The 18,238-nt window shown below is 39.6% G+C and overlaps 1 protein-coding gene across 2 annotated transcripts in view; it reads left to right on the top strand.

Moving 5' to 3' along the window:
• The window catches only part of PDZRN4 (PDZ domain containing ring finger 4), a 350,110-nt gene that overhangs the window by 288,433 nt on the left and 43,439 nt on the right, over positions 1-18,238 (top strand). For both annotated transcript variants that reach the window (XM_008140563.3, XM_008140562.3), the window contains one exon: positions 1,836-1,938. In XM_008140563.3, the coding sequence (XP_008138785.2) occupies positions 1,836-1,938 (103 nt within the window). The remainder of the gene's footprint in view (positions 1-1,835; positions 1,939-18,238) is intronic.

Below are 18,238 nucleotides of genomic sequence, written 5' to 3'. Positions count from 1 at the left end.
GAAATGACAGGGCCAGGCTTCTGAGCCAAAGAGATCTGATGGCTTCTTTAACCAGTGCTGCTCTTCCTAAGTCCCACAGGTCTTATCTTAGAGGCATCTCTTCTAGCAAACTTCCTAGGGCTGCAGTAGGTACATCCCCATCATGTGCTTTCAAGGCTTCTGTATTTTCCCCTTAATTATCACACTATTAAAATTCCCACTTTGCTGCTTTGCCCAATTCATAAGGCAAGAATTGGATTTTGCGCACCAACCTATTCCCAGCAGTTGGCATAGGGCCTGGCATCTGGTAGACATGCAGTAAATGTTTATTGAATGAAAAAGGTGTTCCTCCTGGCAGGGCACCCTTCTTACTAACCAAAGGACAAGGGCAACACATCAGATGCCCCAAATAGCAAGTTTGACTTTTTACCAGGCCAGATAGGCTTTGCAGAGCCAGTCCAGATTAAACAAGGAGGCTTTACCTGTTAGACCCGCAGGCAAGGTGCTTTTATTATTTGGGCCCACGTTCCTTAATGCTGTATGGAGCTGACAATAATGAGAAGAGGCTGGTGGAATATTTACACTGTGTGAAGATACTAAGATGGTCATGTCTCCCTTGTCAACTAATGATGAGAGAATTAATTTATACTACCAACTCCAATATTTCAAGAATGCCCACATTGCCAAGGCTTAGAGGTCTCTCCTGCAGTGAACTTGGTTTATTGCAAGTAGACTTCTTCATTGACTTTTAGAAATAGAGATGACCGCCCTAGCCAGTGTTGCTCAGTGGATAGAGCATCAGCTGCAGACTGAAGGGTCCTGGGTTCGATTCCCGTCAAGGGCACATGCCTGGGTTGCAGGCTCGATTTCCCAGTAGTGGGTGTACAGGAGGCAGCCGATCAATGATTCTCTCTCATCATTGATGTTTCTATCTCTCTCTCCCTCTCCCTTCCTCTCTGAAATCAATAAAAATATATATGTTTAAAAAAAGATTTACAAATAGAGATGATCTCATGCCTTTGCTGTTGAACTTTGCTTAGCCTTTATATGGTGTAATATATATTCTCTATCATAGCATATAACTGGAAAGCACTTCTATCAATTCTTCAAAACTACTCAAAAGTTAAGGGATATATAAAAGTCATGGACAGTGTCTTGGATCCCCCTTATTCCCTTTACTTAATCAGCTCTGTCTGCCCCCAAGAATTTTCCACAGGGATTATGGAACCCTGTGGCTTATATATGCCCTATATACAAGGCTTTCTAAAGAGGTATCACCGTGAATGTCATGAAATTTGTACACGTGCCCTTTTTTGAAGAGGAGAAAATGTGGGTTATGAGAGAGACTGAGGAAAGAGGTCTTAAGGAATAGTATTATGAAAAATGCAATCTGAAAAATGTATGCTTTGAAAACAGAAGTAAAAAAAACAGTTTTGGGCTCTGTATTATGAAATCGTTAGCATTTTGTTACAAAAATACCCATTTAGGGGTACACTGCTATCGCAAATGCCGCACACCCGTGTGTGGAGCGAGTCCCATTTGGTGGAATGGTAGCAGGGCCAGAGAGTGGTAATAAAGCACCATGGCCTGTCACAGAGCTCACATCAGCCTTCACGGAATACAGCTCTGACCAGGGGCCCTTATCTCAGAATTCTTTCAGAAAATCAAATTGATGGACTTCATGTAGGTGGAGAAAGAAAAGCAATGGGTTATCCTGAGCTGTAGTTCATTTAAAGGCTAGATCAGTGCGGGTCTCATTGCAAAGCAGAGAAAACGAAAGTGAAATTCTAAATCAGTTTTAATCTCGAAAACAACCCTTTTGATCCATTCCTATCATCTTGCTACATTCCCCATAGCTGCCATTCTCTTCACCCGATGGAGCATGAATTTTATGAGGACAATGAGTATCTCTCCAGCTTGCCTGCTGATGCAGACAGAACAGAGGACTTTGAATATGAGGTAAGATCATTTTCACACCACTTCACATTTCTTCATGAAGTTACGGTTGAGGCGTTTTGCAGAAAAAAGAAAAAAATTAATTTATTGCTGTGTGAAATGTTTTGTCTAGTACATACCTATGATAAGGTCTTATAAATATTTTTAGTATTAGCTATTTGACTCTAGTATTATAAGTATATGCGGAAACATTTTTATAATGTAAGCTTAAAGATAATTTGCTCACGTTTCTTGTTGCTCTTGATAAATAGTATTATGGCAGCCACATTTTTTTTCTTCTTTCCATAATAGAAGAGAATTTCCAAGTACAGTTTGGAAAAGAAATTGTATTAAAAACCAAGATGGTACTTACTATTTTTATTCACTATATTGTATTTTAATTTTAATTGATAAACTAAATTTTATGATATTAATTCCCCATTACAAATTAAATATTCACTTTATTTGTGACCCAAGTTTGTATCCCAAAGAACAGTTCCACCAACTTTCTAGAAAGAGAGATGCCTTCAAGCCCTTTGTTATTGAACTGTGTTTAGCCTTCACAGGGTGTACCTTAGAGTGTCTGTACTGTGATATGTAACAATTCCAAAAGCCCATCTGTTAATTATTTAAGAGCTTTCACAAAAGTTAAAGGATTTATCCTAATATTGCCTCTGCTCCCACCGTCAGTAAATCTTGGAAAGGTTTCAGCCTCCTCTGACATTTGGAAATAAAATAGATTGAGGAGGTAAAGAAGGTTTGGTAAACAGGCAGAGAGCCCATGATTACCTGCCCTTTTAATGCAGTAGATGATGTCATACAAGTTCAGCAAAATGTTCTTTTCCATTTTACAACCAGGAAATCCTGAAATCTCTTCCCTTAGGAGGATGTAAAATCAAATAAAGTCGATTCAGCGAAGCTCACCTAAAGCAAATAGACGTTTATTTGAAATCTTCCCCCTGCAAAAGTCATTTCGGGGGATTACAGAAATCAGTATTGCTTTTCAGCCAGCATCTAGAAGTGTGTGCAGTGATGCCTCGTATCTGAGTAGACAGTTTTGTTGCTGTTATTGTTCACATTAATTTTTATCCCCTCCTCTCCGTTAAGTTGATTGAAAAGTTTTATTTTATGAATCCACTCAAGCCCTGGTATGCACTGGAATATCCATTAAGTTTTGCTACTCATGCAAAATAAATTATAAAATTGAGTCACTTATCCCAATAATTTAAGATTAAACAACGTTTTTCTTTCAGTTAATGAATACTTTGATTTTGGGGACTGGAATTACCTTCAACTTTTCATTTAGCTTGTGCCTTAAAGTTTTATTAAAATAAATCTGTGAGCTGGAGGAGGGCTTGGGAGAGAGACTTGCTTAGGCCAGCAGGTTAACAGTAAAAAAATATTTAAATAAATAAATAAATACTTTCAATTAATTAGCATATCATTGAATATTACATTACATACAGATTTCCTTTCATTTCTATAGGGCTACTGTAAGTGAAACACATCCTCATTGTTCTTGTTTATCCTCACCAGCTGATATTTTATTGATTTTAAAGAGAGAGGAATAAGAGCGAGAAAGGAAGAGAGAGACCTTAGATATGAGTGAGAAACATCGGTTGCCTCCCATACTCTCTCCGACCCGGGGATCAAACCTGCGAACTTTTGCGGTACCATACGAAGCTCCAACCAACTGAGCCACCGGCCAGGGCACATCCTCTTTTCTGAGGGATATGAATCACTAATAGATGCAGCATCAGTGTGATGACAGTGGTAAATGCTCAGACAAGTCCTCTGTAGCCTGTAATCTCAACTAATCACGGCATTTCAGTCATTAATTTGCTGTCAGCTGTGATTTCTTTGCCAAAGGCACCTTTCTGAGTGATTGAAATAAAGAATGTTCCTGTGGAATTTAAATAAGAAAGAAGTTATTGTGACAGGCTTCAATCACGCCAGAGGATGCAGTTGAGAACATCATGCCTGCTTCATGGTGGGGATGTAGACATGGGGATAATTTACCAAGTTGGGGAGAATAATGGTTCTACCTAGTGCTTCCCAGCCAGTTACAGTTATGTGGCAGAGGTGCACGCGCCATCCCTCACGGCTGCATCAGATGAGACTGTGGAATCTAGTCAGTGCACCGCTGTCGCCAGAGCTGACTGTGGCCACCACATTAAAGGGGGAGATTTAGAAAGGCTAATCCATCTTTATGCACAGAAAAAAAAATTTTTTTAAAGCTAATTAATTTAAATTAATTAGCATATCATTGAATATTACATTACATACAGACTGTGCTTCTGTGACCAGCAGAGATGACCCCGGCTCCTGCAGGAGCTCTGTCCCAAACCAGTAGTGCCAGGGACACGCTGGATGATCACCTTCAGAAGGACCGGCTTTGGGCCACTTAAAGAACATTACCGGGAACTGGGGTCTGACAGCCAAATAAAGGGCTTCATCTCAGAAAGAGATACCCATTCCTCCTCAACCTAGACCTGAACACTCTTTACCAGGCGGTTGGGAAGTGGAGAGAAGACCCCTTTCCATCTGCTCTCATTCATCGGTACCAGAAGTAATCAATGAGCGCATAAAGATGCCAGGTTCTGATGGAAGTTTGGGATTGATGAAGCCCCTGCCCTAGTGGAGCTTAACCTTCAGGGGAGAGAGAGAGACAATAACCAAATAAGTGACACCGTAGTATGTTAGGTGGTGCGAGGTGCTGACAGAGAACAGCAAGCGTGGGAAGGAAATGCATGGTGTTGAGATGGGGTGTTGCTATCTTATTCAGGAGGTCCAGGAAGGCCTCTCTCCTACGAGTCCTAAATGCAGTAGGAGAGCTAGCCATGGGGATATCTGAAGAGGGGCTTTCCAGATGGAGGGAAGTAAAAGGACGTGAAGCAGGAGTGTGCTTGGTAGGCGGGGGAGTCAGAGTGAGAAGGGGGCTATCTTGAGGAGCCTGTGCTGGAGAAGAAAGATCAGGGCCGTGTTGGGAAGCCCTAGCCCAGGGATGGGAAAACATCTGGCCCACGGGCCATAGAAGGCCCACGAAATCACTCGGTCTGGCCCTGCCAAGGCATTAGGCGTGAGTTAATTAATTAAATGTTGAACCAAATAGAGCAGGATAATTTTTAGGTTGATAAATTTGTATGGCCCTTGAATGATTTTATAAGCATCTAAAATGGCCCTTGGCAGAAAAAAGGTTCCCACCCCTGGGCCCAGCCAGATCCCTGTAGCTACTGGAATGAAATTGACGGAGGAAGCCGAGGCCACAGCACAGCACTCAGGTGCGAGGGAGAGGCGGATTGGATCTGGATGGGGGATGGAGGAGGCACTGAGATGGTCTGAAGGACAGCAGTGTTTCCATTACTTGCCTCATAACTTTAATATACTTTATGCTATGGTGGTTTTTCTTCTTCTGACTTTTTAAAAGTAAAATATCACAGGCCAGAGAGTGAAACACAGCTTCTGACTCTACGGAAACTAGCATAGTAAATCCACTCTTTAAAAGACTGAAAGTGTACAGAACTGTGTTTCTGAACTTGCTAAAAGGCAAACTATGCAATTATGTAGGTCATTTTTAAAAGGCCTGCTTACTATTGGCTCAGTGAACCAAAGCTGATCTGGCTATCTTGTGAATATATAGTTAGGGACTTTTAGTGCTTGGATTGTTGACCCAATAGACCAAAACAGACCTGACTGTCTTGTAAATACATATTTGGGGACTTTTTAACTTGCAGATTGCTGCATTGATAGACTGTAACAGCCCCCTTCAGAGCCATGGTGGACCACAAAGGCTTCTTTGGAGATGTGATAGTGTGTCAATGTTATGGGGACTGTGGTATGTTATGGACCTCTGTAACATTTTAATGACACCCATATCTCACCATAGCCCATCACCACTTTACCTCAGAAAATTATTTGATTGGGTTTAAAATTTCCCCACGGTGCTTCAGAAAAGTCTCAAAAGACCAGCCTGCATTAAAAGACTCACAGCTTGAAATTTGTTTTCTTTAAAAAAAAAAAAAAATGATGGCACTTGTTCTCTAATTAAAAATGATAAAGGGGTTTAATTTTATTTTTGAGAGGAAAAAATAAAAATACTTTTAAATTTAAACAATGCAACCCTTCGTGGATGTTTATGCCACCGAAATACCACTGAGTATTTCATCTCCTCTTCTTTATTTTCAACTTTGCTCATTTTTTTCCCCCAGAGCCAGCTGAAGGTTGAAATAAATCATAAATAGCCCTTAGCAAGTCAGAGGCCGATCTCAAATCCAGCCTCTACCAGAAATAATTTAAAGGGAAAAGCTTTGAGAAATATAGCGCTCTTTCTTCCAACTCCTAATAAAGATATGTTTGCTGCTGCTTTAGTTGCAAGATGAATTTTTGCAGTATTTGCCATTAACTCTCAAAAGTCAGTGCTAGTTGAGGCAAGACAACTAATCAGTGCACCATTTTGATAGTATGAAACATTCACATTAACAAGCAAATGATTTAAGCAACATTTCTGAGCCTGCAGATATTCGCCACTTAAAAATGCTACTTGAAATTGTTTTTCCTGCTCTCTCCAAGCTCAGGCTGAAGAAAACATATCCAACAGCCTAAATTAAGTACACTTAGGGTTCCCCTTATGTGTGCATTGTCATTGAAATGAAAAGGAACTTAGCACTTTGCTTGAAGAGGTATTAAAGGTGGGAAGAAGGACAAGTATATGTCAGAGTTCTGTGAACTGTTAACTGAAAACCAAACCAGTGTCTATAAATAGAAAAGAGCATTTAGCATATTAATTAGCTTCCTCTTGGCAGTTCTTATGCAAAGCATAAGTAAACCTTTGTGCTATGCTGAGAAGTGTCCTTTTGCAAAATTTAGCTGGATGCCTGCAAATATGTGCAAATTTTAAGTATATAATCTCTCTCTTGAATAGTTAAGGAAAAGAGAAATATGAATCAAGGACCCGTTCATTCAAAAAATTAACAAGGGAATAAGCATTAATGAGATTTCAGTCATCCATTTGAGCAGCTTCAGGATATGTGAAGCCAAATCTTTCTGGTGTGCATGTGGAGAGCTTTGTGGCTCCTTTCTAGGCTGTGAGGGCTGAGGCCTTATCTACCTTGTTCATCATTGCATCACATCACCTGTTTCACAATGGGTGCTCAATATGGATGAACGAATAAATGAAGAATCCCCTGGCTGTCTGCATGGACCCACTTCCGGGCACTGCAGTACCTTTCCTCTTTTTTATACAAGGGAATTGGAAAGGAACCAAGACCTCCATGCAGTGACAACAGATATCCCCTTTCTAACAGGTATTTATTCTTTATGACAGGGGTTCAAATTCTAGTACCATATTTGTTTCCATTAAATACTTCAAAGGAAGGGCCAAAGGGGGTGAGGGGAAGACATGGAGAGATAAGTAAGGAACTAGAATTTGAATGTTCTCCATGAAAATTCATCTTTGTGATTATCCTATATAAGAAACAGGTAATATGCAAATTGACCATCATGCCCTTGCACAAGATGGCCACCCCCATGTGGCCACAAGATGGCCACCACAAGATGGCCAGCAGGGGAGGGCAGTGGTGGGCAACCAGGCCAGCAGGGGAGGGCAGTTGGGGGCAACTGGGCCTTCAGGGGAGGGAGGGCAGTTGGGGGGGACCAGGCCTGCAGGGAGGGCAGTTACGGGTGATCAGGCCAGCAGGGGAGCAGTTAGGTGTTGATCAGGCTGGCAGGGGAGTGGTTAGGGGGTGATCAGGCTGGCAGGCAGAAGCAGTTAGGGGCAATCAGGCAGGCAGGCAGGTGAACGGTTGGGAGCCAGCAGTCCCGGATTGTGAGAGAGATGTCCAACTGCCAGTTTAGGCCCGAACCCACAGGACATCACCCGAGGGGTCCCAGATCAGAGAGGGTGCAGGCTGGGCTGAAAGACACCCCTCCCCCCAGTGCACGAATTTCGTGCACTAGGCCTCTAGTTATTTTATAAAATCACAATATCTTATATGTAGTATGAATTTGACATATTCTCTAATCTACCCTGGATCCCTTTATAATTTTTTCACCAAGGGATCACTTAGCAAATTTGTGAACCACTACAATGGATGGGGAATTGAGTGCCTACCCAAGTAGCCAATTCTGACTGATGATCTCTGGTTATTGAGAGAAGGAAATGTATCAAGGAGTTTGAAAATCAATGATGGAAGGAATATATTTGGAAGAAATATATGAAACATAACTCATAAAGAGCCCATATATTTTTCTTACATTGTGGTGTATACTAGAGAAAGAGAAAATAGTGTGTACAGTATGAAAGTGTAGAATTCAGCGTTTTTTAATTCACTAAATGCTTTATATTTCACAAGTCCCTTTTCTTCCACTTGCTAGTCACATTTCAGAATTATTAATGAAATATATAAAACAATTTTATACCACTTACTACTGGAGCAATAAAATCATCCATTTAAGAAATCACCTTCATAAGTTTCATTCTTTGGGAAAATTTATTGAATTGAAAAGTGATCTAGATGAAGTGTGAAAATATTTTTATTACTTGAACATTTAAGATAAGATGATGTTCACAGTCAGTTTGGAGTTGGTTCATCGAAATGTCGATTAGTGACGCCACCATTTGCTCTATTATGTCAGATTTAAATCTTAATCATGAAGGCCAAACCAGTCAGTTGTCATGTATATATATCCAGACCCTTTGAGTCCTGCTCCTCCTTCCTATCACCACTGACTCTCCTCTTGTCTAGAACATTGCTCTATGCTATTTCTTGGTCTCCTCAGGCCCCTCACTCCATAGTCTCTGCAGTCCAACCTACTCACCACTGTCAGACCAGTCCTCCTCAAGGGCACTTCTCATTGGATCTCTCCCTGTTCACTATAACGTATTACTCTGCTCTGTTCTTTGAATTAACTCTAAATTTCTCTGCCTAACATTGAAGATCCTTTGTACTATGTCACCACCTGCTTTCTCAGGCATCTTGGAGTCAAACACTACAGGGCAGCAACACTCAAAGGAAGCCATGTGATTTTTTTTCTCTGTGCCTTTACTTTAGGGCCTCTCTTCAACTCAAATGCCTTTCTCAAATTTCTTTCCCACCACTGAACTCTCATACCACATTCTAAATATATATTTTTGTCATTATGCCCTGGGTTATAGTAATTTACGTACTTATCTTTTTATTCTAAACTAGAGGCCCAGTGCACGAAATTCGTGCATGAGGGCAGGGTGTCCCTCAGCCCAACCTGCACCCTCTCCAATCTGGGACCCCTCAAGTGATATCCCACTGCCCTCTCACAATCCAGGACTGCTGGCTCCCAGCTGCTCACCTGCCTGCCTTCCTGATTGTCCCTAACCACTTCTGCCTGCCAGCCTGATTGATTCCCAACTGCTCCCCTGCCAGCCTGTTTGCCCCTAACTGCCCTCCCCTGCAGGCCTGGTCACCCCTAACTCCCCTCCCCAGAAGGCCTGGTGCCCCCCAACTGCCCTTCCCTGCAGGCCCGGTCACCCCCAACTTCCCTCCTCTGTCAGCCTGGTCCCTCCCAACTGCCCTCCCCTGCTGGCCTGATCGCCCACAACTGCCCTCCCTTGCAGGCCTGGTCCCTCTCAACTGCCCTCCCCTGCTGGCCATCTTGTGGTGGCCCACATGAGGGCAGGATCTTTGACCACATAAGGGCAGCCATCTTGTGTGTTGGAGTGATGGTCAATCTGCATATTACTCTTTTATTAGATAGGATAGAGGCCTGGTGCATGGGTGGGGGCCAGCTGGTTTGCCCTGAAGGGTGTCCCGGATCAGGGTGGGGGTTCCCTTGGGGGTTGGGGTGACCTGGTTGAGGGGCCTGTGGTGGTTTGCAGGCCAGCCACGCGCACCACCACCACCACCACTACCACCACCCCCCCCCCCCCCGTGACCCAAGCGGAGGCCCTGGTGTCTGGGATATATTTATCTTCTACAATTGAAACTTTGTAGCCTGGAGTGGAGCCAAGCCTTCTGCTCGCTCCATGGTGGCAGTCATTTCTGTTGGGATTTATTTATCTTCTATAATTGAAACTTTGTAGCCTTAAGCAGAGGCCAAGGCAGGCCAGGGTGTGCGGAAAGCTTGGCTTCCTCCATCGCCAGGGGCAACCCTAGCCTCCTGCTCTCTCCAGCTCCATGGCTGCCGCCATTTTTGTTGGGATTTATTTATCTTCTAAAATTGAAACTTTGTAGCCTGGAGTGCACTCCTGGGCAGGCCAGGGTGTGGGAAAGCTTGTCTTCCTCCATCACTGGGGAAACCCAAGCCTTTCTCCTGCTCTCTGTGGCTGCAGTCATCTTGGTTGGGTTAATTTGCATACTCGCTCCTGATTGGCTTTGTGGGCGTGGCTTGTGGGTGTGGCTTATGGGTGTAACAGAGTGATGGTTAATTTGAATATTACTCTTTTATTAGATAGGACAGTTTGTCTTTCTTAACAGAAGTATCTAATTATCTATCTCCAGGAGAGCCTAGCACAGGGCCTGGTAGACAGAGGGCACTCAGCAGCATTTGCAGGATGAGTGAATGAACTACTGGTCCTTGCTGCTATCTATATATATAAAAGGCTAATATGCAAAGTGTCCCCTCGGGAGTTGGATCGGGAGAATGGGAGTTCGATCTCTCGCTATGATGTGTACTGACCACCAGGGGGCGGCATGGAATGAAGGAAGGCCCCTGGCTGGCAGCTGGAAGGCCCTGATCAGCCCTGATCACAGGCCAGGCCTAGGGACCCTATCCATGCACAAATTTTGTGCACCAGGCCTCTAGTTGTTCTTATAAGTGTCCTGAAAACCAATACAAAGTGTTAAATGGGAGAAAAGGAAAAGAGAGCTGATGGGGAATCGAAATTTGAAATAAAGTGTGAAAGTTTTCTTTTTCTTAAAATAATTCAGTTAACAGCCTAGACCAGTGGTCGGCACACTCATTAGTCAACAGAGCCAAATATCAACAGTACAACAATTGAAATTTCTTTGGAGAGCCAAAATTTTTAAACTTAAACTTCTTCTAACACCACTTCTTCAAAATAGACTCTCCCAGGCTGTGCTATTTTGTGGAAGAGCCACACTCAAGGGGCCAAAGAGCCACATGTGGCTCGCGAGCTGCAGTTTGCCGACCACGGGCCTTGACAGTAGAATAAATAGACCTAAGCATATACTTGTGCCAGATTGTAAAAGAAGAAAATTTGCATTTTTGGTTGCCTTTCTAACATGGAAGATGTGCATGGAGAACCTAGTAAATAGACTTGCTAATGGACAAGTAAAAAAATGATTGGGGTTTGGTTCATGTTAGGATAAACATGCATCCTGGTTTGCCCTAAACCTCCTCCATGTATTGCTGATGTTCCAGTTTATTTATGAATAGCAACCACTTTCACCTTCAGAAATGTCCTAACTGCACAATACTTTGTCCTAGTTTTATACTTGTTGACCCTTAATCTAGGCTGAGATTTTATAGTCACATTTTATATAACCCTAATACTCTAAGCAGAGATGACACAGAATTTATTAATTTGTTTACCCATATTTATTAAGTTGAACAATTTCCCTAAGATACTTTATATTTAAAAAAAAAAAAAGTCCTCCTTAAGGTGTGACTAGAAAAAAAAATGCCACAAAGTTAGAAATAGTCATCAAAGTTATTGTAATTCTTTTAAGTTTCTTACTGAAAGAAATGAGATTAGTATTGTTGTTAATTTGGTCATGTAATTTTATAAAACAAACATGAGGCAAATTTATCTTTCGCTTCACTGATTATGACAACACTAAACCTTATTTCCTAAGAAAACAATGACAAGTCAATTTAACTCTCCAAGCTGATTATTAAACAATGTAACCATGGGTTCATTTATTTTGCTAGGAATCTAGATATAAAAAGAAGATTCCTTATACTATGTATATGAATTTTATCAAAATGCCGACATTCAATTTTTGTTTGAAGATACTCATTGTACACATTCGGATGATTGCCTTGCATTACTGAAAGGTGTTTGTGAGAGGTTGTGTTTAAGGTGAACATTTGCATTTCAAATCCCTTTTTCCCAATGACTTCCCTTGTCCTTTGAAAAACTGTTTTCATAGGGGCAAAGAATGGAGAGCTGTCTTTTTCAATATAAAGTAAATCACCAAGAAAGATTTCAGTGTTCCTTCCAGAGGCAATATAATCCAGTGGAAGGAATCTAAACAAGGAGTCTAGTCCCAGTTCTAACTCTTGTCTCTTGAAGGGACCATCTACCTCTTGAATCACAGAATCCTCACATGTGAGCTTTGTGGGGATATCAGTGTTAGTATGGAATGACTTGTCATCATATAGTTGTCCCATGGTACATTCCACCAATACCCAATTTGTTTAGAGTTTTGAATCATGAAAGGATGCTGAATTTTTGTCTAATACTTTTTCTGCATCTATTGAGATGATCATATGATTTTTATTTTTCATTCTATTACATTAATAGAATGATTTGCATATGTCAAACCATCCAGGCATCTCAGGGATAAATCCCAGTGGATCATGCTGTAAGATTATTTTAATGTGCTGTTGAATTCAATTTACTAGTGTTTGGTTGAGAATTTCTGTGCCTATATTCATCACGGATATTGGCCTGTATTTTTCTTGTTTTGTAGTATCTTTACCTAGTTTGGGTATCAGGGTAATACTGGCCTTATAAAATGAGTTTGAAAGTGTTCCCTTCTCTTCAAATTTTTGGAAGAATTTGAGGAGGGTCGGCTTAATTCCTCTTTAAATATTTTGTAGAATTCACCAGTAGAATCATCGGGTCCTGTGTCTTTGTTGTGAAGTTTTTGATTACTGATTCAATCTCCTGCTTATTCATCTATTTGCTTTTTTTTTTACATCTTCATGATTAAGATTTGATAGGTTGTATTTTTCCAGGAATTTTTTCATGTGTTCTAAGTTATCCAGTTTGTTCTTAGCAGTTTCTTTTTTTTATCATGTAATCAACAGTTTTATTTTTTTATTCTTTTTTATTGTTTAAAGTATTACAAATAGTAGTGCATATGTCTCCTTTCTTAGCAGTTTATTATGATCCTTTGTATTTCTGTCGTTTCAATTATGTTTCCTCTTTCATTTCATTATTCTCTTTTTTTTCTTGATCTGTTAAAGGTTTGTCAGTTATGTTTATATTCAAAAAGCCAGCTTTTACCTTCATTGACCATTTCTATTTTTTCCCTGACCTCTATTTCATTTGTTTCTGCTATTTCCTTCCTTCCAATAACTTTGGGCTTAGTTTGTTATTCTTTTTCTAATGCCTTAGGTTGTTTATTTGAGATCTTACTTTTGACTTAATATTGGCTTTTAACTTCCCTCTTAGGACTGCTTTTGCTGTATCCCATAGGTTTTGGCGTGTTGTTTTTCCATTTGTTTTAAGCAATTTCTTTTCTTTTCCTTTTGATTTCTTCTTTGACCATTGGTTGTTGAGCAGTGTGTTGTTTTTTTAATATATTTTTATTGATTTCAGAGAGGAAGGGAGAGGGAGAGGGACAGAGAGAGATAGAAACATCAATGATGAGAGAGAATCATTGATTGGCTGCCTCCTGTACACCCCCTAACGTGGATTGAGTCACAACCCCAGGCATGTGCCCTTACTGGGAATTGAATCATGATCTTCTGGTTCATAGGTTGACACTCATCCACTTAGCCACACCAGCCGAGCGAGCAGTGTGTTGTTAATTTCTACATATCTGTGAATTGTCCAGCTTTTCTCCTGTTATTGATTTCTACTGTCGTATCTTTGTGGTTAGAAAAGATAATTGATAGATGTTAATCTTCTAAATTTGCTAAACTTGTTTTGTGAACTAACATAGCACATGATTTATTCTGAACAATGTTCCATATGTGCTTGATAACATGTATTCTGCTACTGTTGGATTGAATGTTCTGAATATGTGTATTAAGTTCATTAGTCTAAAGCAGTGATGGGCAACCTTTTGAGCTTGGTGTGTCAAACTTTGCCAAAAAACTGAGCATATCTCGGGTAGTGTGTCACTTTGAGGAAAAAACATTATTTCGCAAATGTTTCATCCTCAGGAGCAGCAAATGTTTCATCCTCGGCATGCGGCCACCTCAGCGGCCGCGTGTCATCAGAAATGGCTACGCGTGTCAGTGCTGACACGCGTGTCATAGGTTCGCCATCACTGGTCTAAAGTATATTTCAAGTGCAGTGTTTATATTGATTTTCAATATTTACTTATTGATTTTCAATGTTTCCATATTGGTTTCTAATTGATGACCTATCCTTTGTTGAAGTCTTCTATTCTTATTGTATTATTGTCTATTTCTCTTCAGAATTTTCAGTATTTTCTTAATATATTGACCCCTATATCATTATATAATGACCTTCTTTGTCTATTGTTACAACTTTTGACTTAAAGTCTGTTTTGTGTTATAGAAGTATAGCTACCCCAGGTCTCTGGGTTTTCACTTACATAAAATATATTTTTTCATCCCTTCACTTTGAACCTATGAATGTTCTTAAAGCTGAAGTGACTCTGTTTTAGACATTATATAATTGGGCTTTATTTTTTTTTAATCTATCCAACTTTTTTGTGCCTTTTGATTGGAGAATGTAATCCATTTTTCAAATTAAAGATAGTATGTAAGGCCTAATTAATGTCATGTTCTTAATTGCATCCTGGCTGTTTTGTACTTCCGTTTTACCTTCTTATTCATTTGCTGTCTTATTTTGTAAATTGATGATTCATTGACTTTGCAATGGAGGTAGAAATAAGAGTATGGGGATAAAAATGTTGCTTTAACTGTTAAATATTGACAATCACAAGATATTATTATAGTTATTTATTTAAGTAAGTACTAGGTCTTAATTTCAGGTGCCCACATCCTTTTCCCCTTGCCTTACTGTATTATTATTATTTGTTCTCACTTTGGACTCCCCCAGAAGTCTCTAAGCTTCTTTAGGGTGGAGGCCCTGGTACTATGTATCTTTGTCTTTCAAGTACCAACTACATAGTAGAATGATTGAAGCAATGACTAAATCTTAAATATACTTGTAGGCTTACAAATCTAAAGTTTACGTTTTTAAAGAGATTTAAAGCTAAAGCTCTTCAGATGCTCTCATTTTTCCATACAGTTGTTTTATGCTTCAAATTAAATATTTGAGAAATGTCATAATTTTCTCTAGTTAAAATTAGAAATTATTATTTCCTATTGTAGTAAACATGACTAAAATATCACACACACACACACACACACAAACACACACACACACACACACACACAGTTACAAAGCCTCTGACTTTGCCTCTTCATTGGCTGGTAGGGCATTTAGAATGTAGTGATGAAGCAAGTAAATATTTGAGTTCATTTGAAACTCAGAGAAAAATGTCAATAGTAATAATGATGTTTACAGATGAAGCACTGGACAGTAGTATTTAGAAATAAAACAAAAAATAGTCTGCACCTATAGTCATCATTAACAGAAGAGATTGGGAAAATGTGAAGATGAAGGGCACAAAATTGACCAGATTTCCTCTCTTAGGACAAGATATTTAAGGCAATATGAGTTTGTACTTGGTGTTAATGCAAGTTATAGAAGCCATTGTTTTGGAACCCAAGCCTATGTGAGGCGGAGGTCTACAGCAGAAATTATTCAGCGCCAGAGCTAAAATGTGACCAGTCTCACAAACACTCTTTGGCCCATGCTTTCATTTTATTATTCTTGCCCTCTTGTAGATATTCCCTTTTCTAGTTTCTATTTGTTTTTCAGTAGCAAAATGTTGAAAGTTAAATCTATAACTTTTTTCTTTATTCTGTAAAATACATTAAAACCATTTATTCTTTCACTCTCCTGAGAAGACCAACTTTTAAAGCCACAGATTCTTCCCAGTAAGAAGTAAAAGATTGTATAGAAAGCAGTAACAGAAAAAGAATCTCCTACCTACTATTAAAATAAAATAAAAACAGTATGTACTTTCTCTTTTTTAAATTTTTAGTTTCATTTTTTCTTTATTTTATTTTCCATCACCATTTATCTCCCCATACCATCCTCTACCTTCATCCATTTCCTTTTCTCTCACCCCCGAAATCACCACAGTTGTCTATGTCCATGAGTTCTTTCTATTTTTTATCTTTTTTTGCTCAATACCTCCCCTGCCAACACAACTGCCCACCAGAGCTGTCTGCCAGCTCTCTAATAGAAGGAGAATTGTAAGAGCTTTCTTTTCAAATACAAAAGGAGTTTTAGTAATCAAGTCATAATAAGGGATATTAGAAGCAGAACTTTAAAATGAAAATTGGATAAAAAGACAACAATTAAATGGTGTTTAGACAGAAGAGAATTAAGAAAACGTTGACATGGTAGAATTAGAACCATAAGAAGGTTATAGAACCACGCATGATTTTGACAGAGGAAAGTAAAAACCAAACCATGAAGTTTAAAAGATTTATCTCTCACAAGAATGATAAAGGTGCTCAACAAGAATTTCTTTTTCCTCTTAAAAAAAAAAGACTTTGTGATTATTGAAGTAATAAATAATCATTACTTTATTTCCTTATTAATATCCCCTTAGGCAAGTAATTGATTATGTGTTCTTCTCTAGAGTGTATAATTGTCAAGAGTATATAATATTCCACTTTCCTCGTATAGCCACACTAAAACTAAGACATCCTACAAAGTGTGATTACCTGTGATTTATCTTATGAGAAAGCTCTGAACCTCCTAAATACCCATTGGAAGGGCAGTGCTTTTCCAAGAGGATGTTTATGAGTAACTACAGGATCCATGAACAGCTGTTGAGCCTTTTTACAGCCAGGAAGCGCATAATCCTTAAAGAAGTTTTCCTTTCATTGACTTATACATGACTACCTGCCACATAAACACAGTGGTAAATCCTTTTAAACAAAAGTTTTAAATATGCTTTAAGGAAATATGAACAATTTAGATGGGAAATTCAAAGGAAAACTGAGTCCCTGAGTGAAGACACTTCTGTTTTTAGTTAGGAATGATTTAACTACTTTCTGACTGATATACACAGAAATTAACAAAATCTCTCCCTTTACAATGAAAATTGATGAGACTCCAAAATTGTGTTTCTCTACTTCATATAATCCAGATGACTGCCAAAGTTCCCATTGCTTGCTTTCTTCTGTGTTAATTTCTTTTTTGTGTATGTGTGTGTGTTAATTTCAAGGTCTGTCTGAATTTTTCAAATGATGTGCTTTAGGATTTATCCACCTTAAATATTTTAGTAATCTAATCTAATGCAATAAAACCCAATGTTGAATGGGTAAACAAGTTCACAGACCAAGTGTAATTCATATAGGTGGCAGCACATGTGAATATTCAATTAGTTTTACTAGCTGACTCTGATAGAAGAAAATGTATTAGCATTATTCCATTTCTAAAGCAGACTGATCATTCTAGATTCATTCCTATTATTTTTGTCAAAAGCAGTGAAAGTCATATGTTCTCTCAGGGACTTCTCTCAGGTGTGGAGACATTATCTTTGGAGTCATTTCCTGTCATTTTCTGTAATGAACTTGAACACATGTATAATTGTATAGCAGCCATAAAACAAACTGTAGATGTCTGGAACATGATAATGTAGGGTGATCTGATACTCAATTACTTAAAAAAAATCTAGAATATTTTCTGACACCCATATTATTTTACTTATTTTCCATCTATATAAAATAAATTGCCTTCACGAAGTCTTCATTTATTGTTCCCTATAAATACCTACCCATTAATTTGCAAGACAACTCTTCAAAATTTGTGTTCCCAACAAATAAAGGCTTTATTATAGCACTCTGAGTGAAAGAAATTTTTTATTTAGGTATATTTGGAATAAGCCCAAGTCAAAGTCCACTGTTTAGTACCTGTGTGATGTCTCTGAGCCTTGGGTTCATCATCAGTGCAAAGAGAATATTAATAATAAATATTTCTTAATATTAAATGAGATAGTATATGAGAACATATAATACAACTAGAGGCCTGGTGCATGAAATTCATGCACAGGGGGGAGCGTCCCTCAGTCCAGCCTGCACCCTCTCCAAACTGGAACCCCTCAAGCGATGTCCGACTGCCCATTTAGGCCCGATCCCACTGGGCCTAAACAGGCAGTCAGACATCCCTCTCACAATTCAGGACTGCTGGCTCCCAACCGCTTGCCTGCCTACCTGCCTGATCACTCCTAACTGCTTCTGCCTGCCTGCCTGATCACCCCCTAACCACACCCCTGCCAGCCTGATCGATGCCTAACTGCTTCCCTGCTGGCCCGATAGCCCCTAACTGCCCTCCCCTGCTGGCCCAGTCACCCCTAACTGCCCTCCCCTGTAGGCCTGG

This window comes from Eptesicus fuscus, chromosome 7 (genome assembly GCF_027574615.1).
Source record: "Eptesicus fuscus isolate TK198812 chromosome 7, DD_ASM_mEF_20220401, whole genome shotgun sequence".
In the NCBI taxonomy this organism is placed as follows: Eukaryota; Metazoa; Chordata; class Mammalia; order Chiroptera; family Vespertilionidae; genus Eptesicus; species Eptesicus fuscus.
Note: the sequence above shows the minus strand (reverse complement) of the source record. Positions and strands in the feature narration are given on the sequence as shown.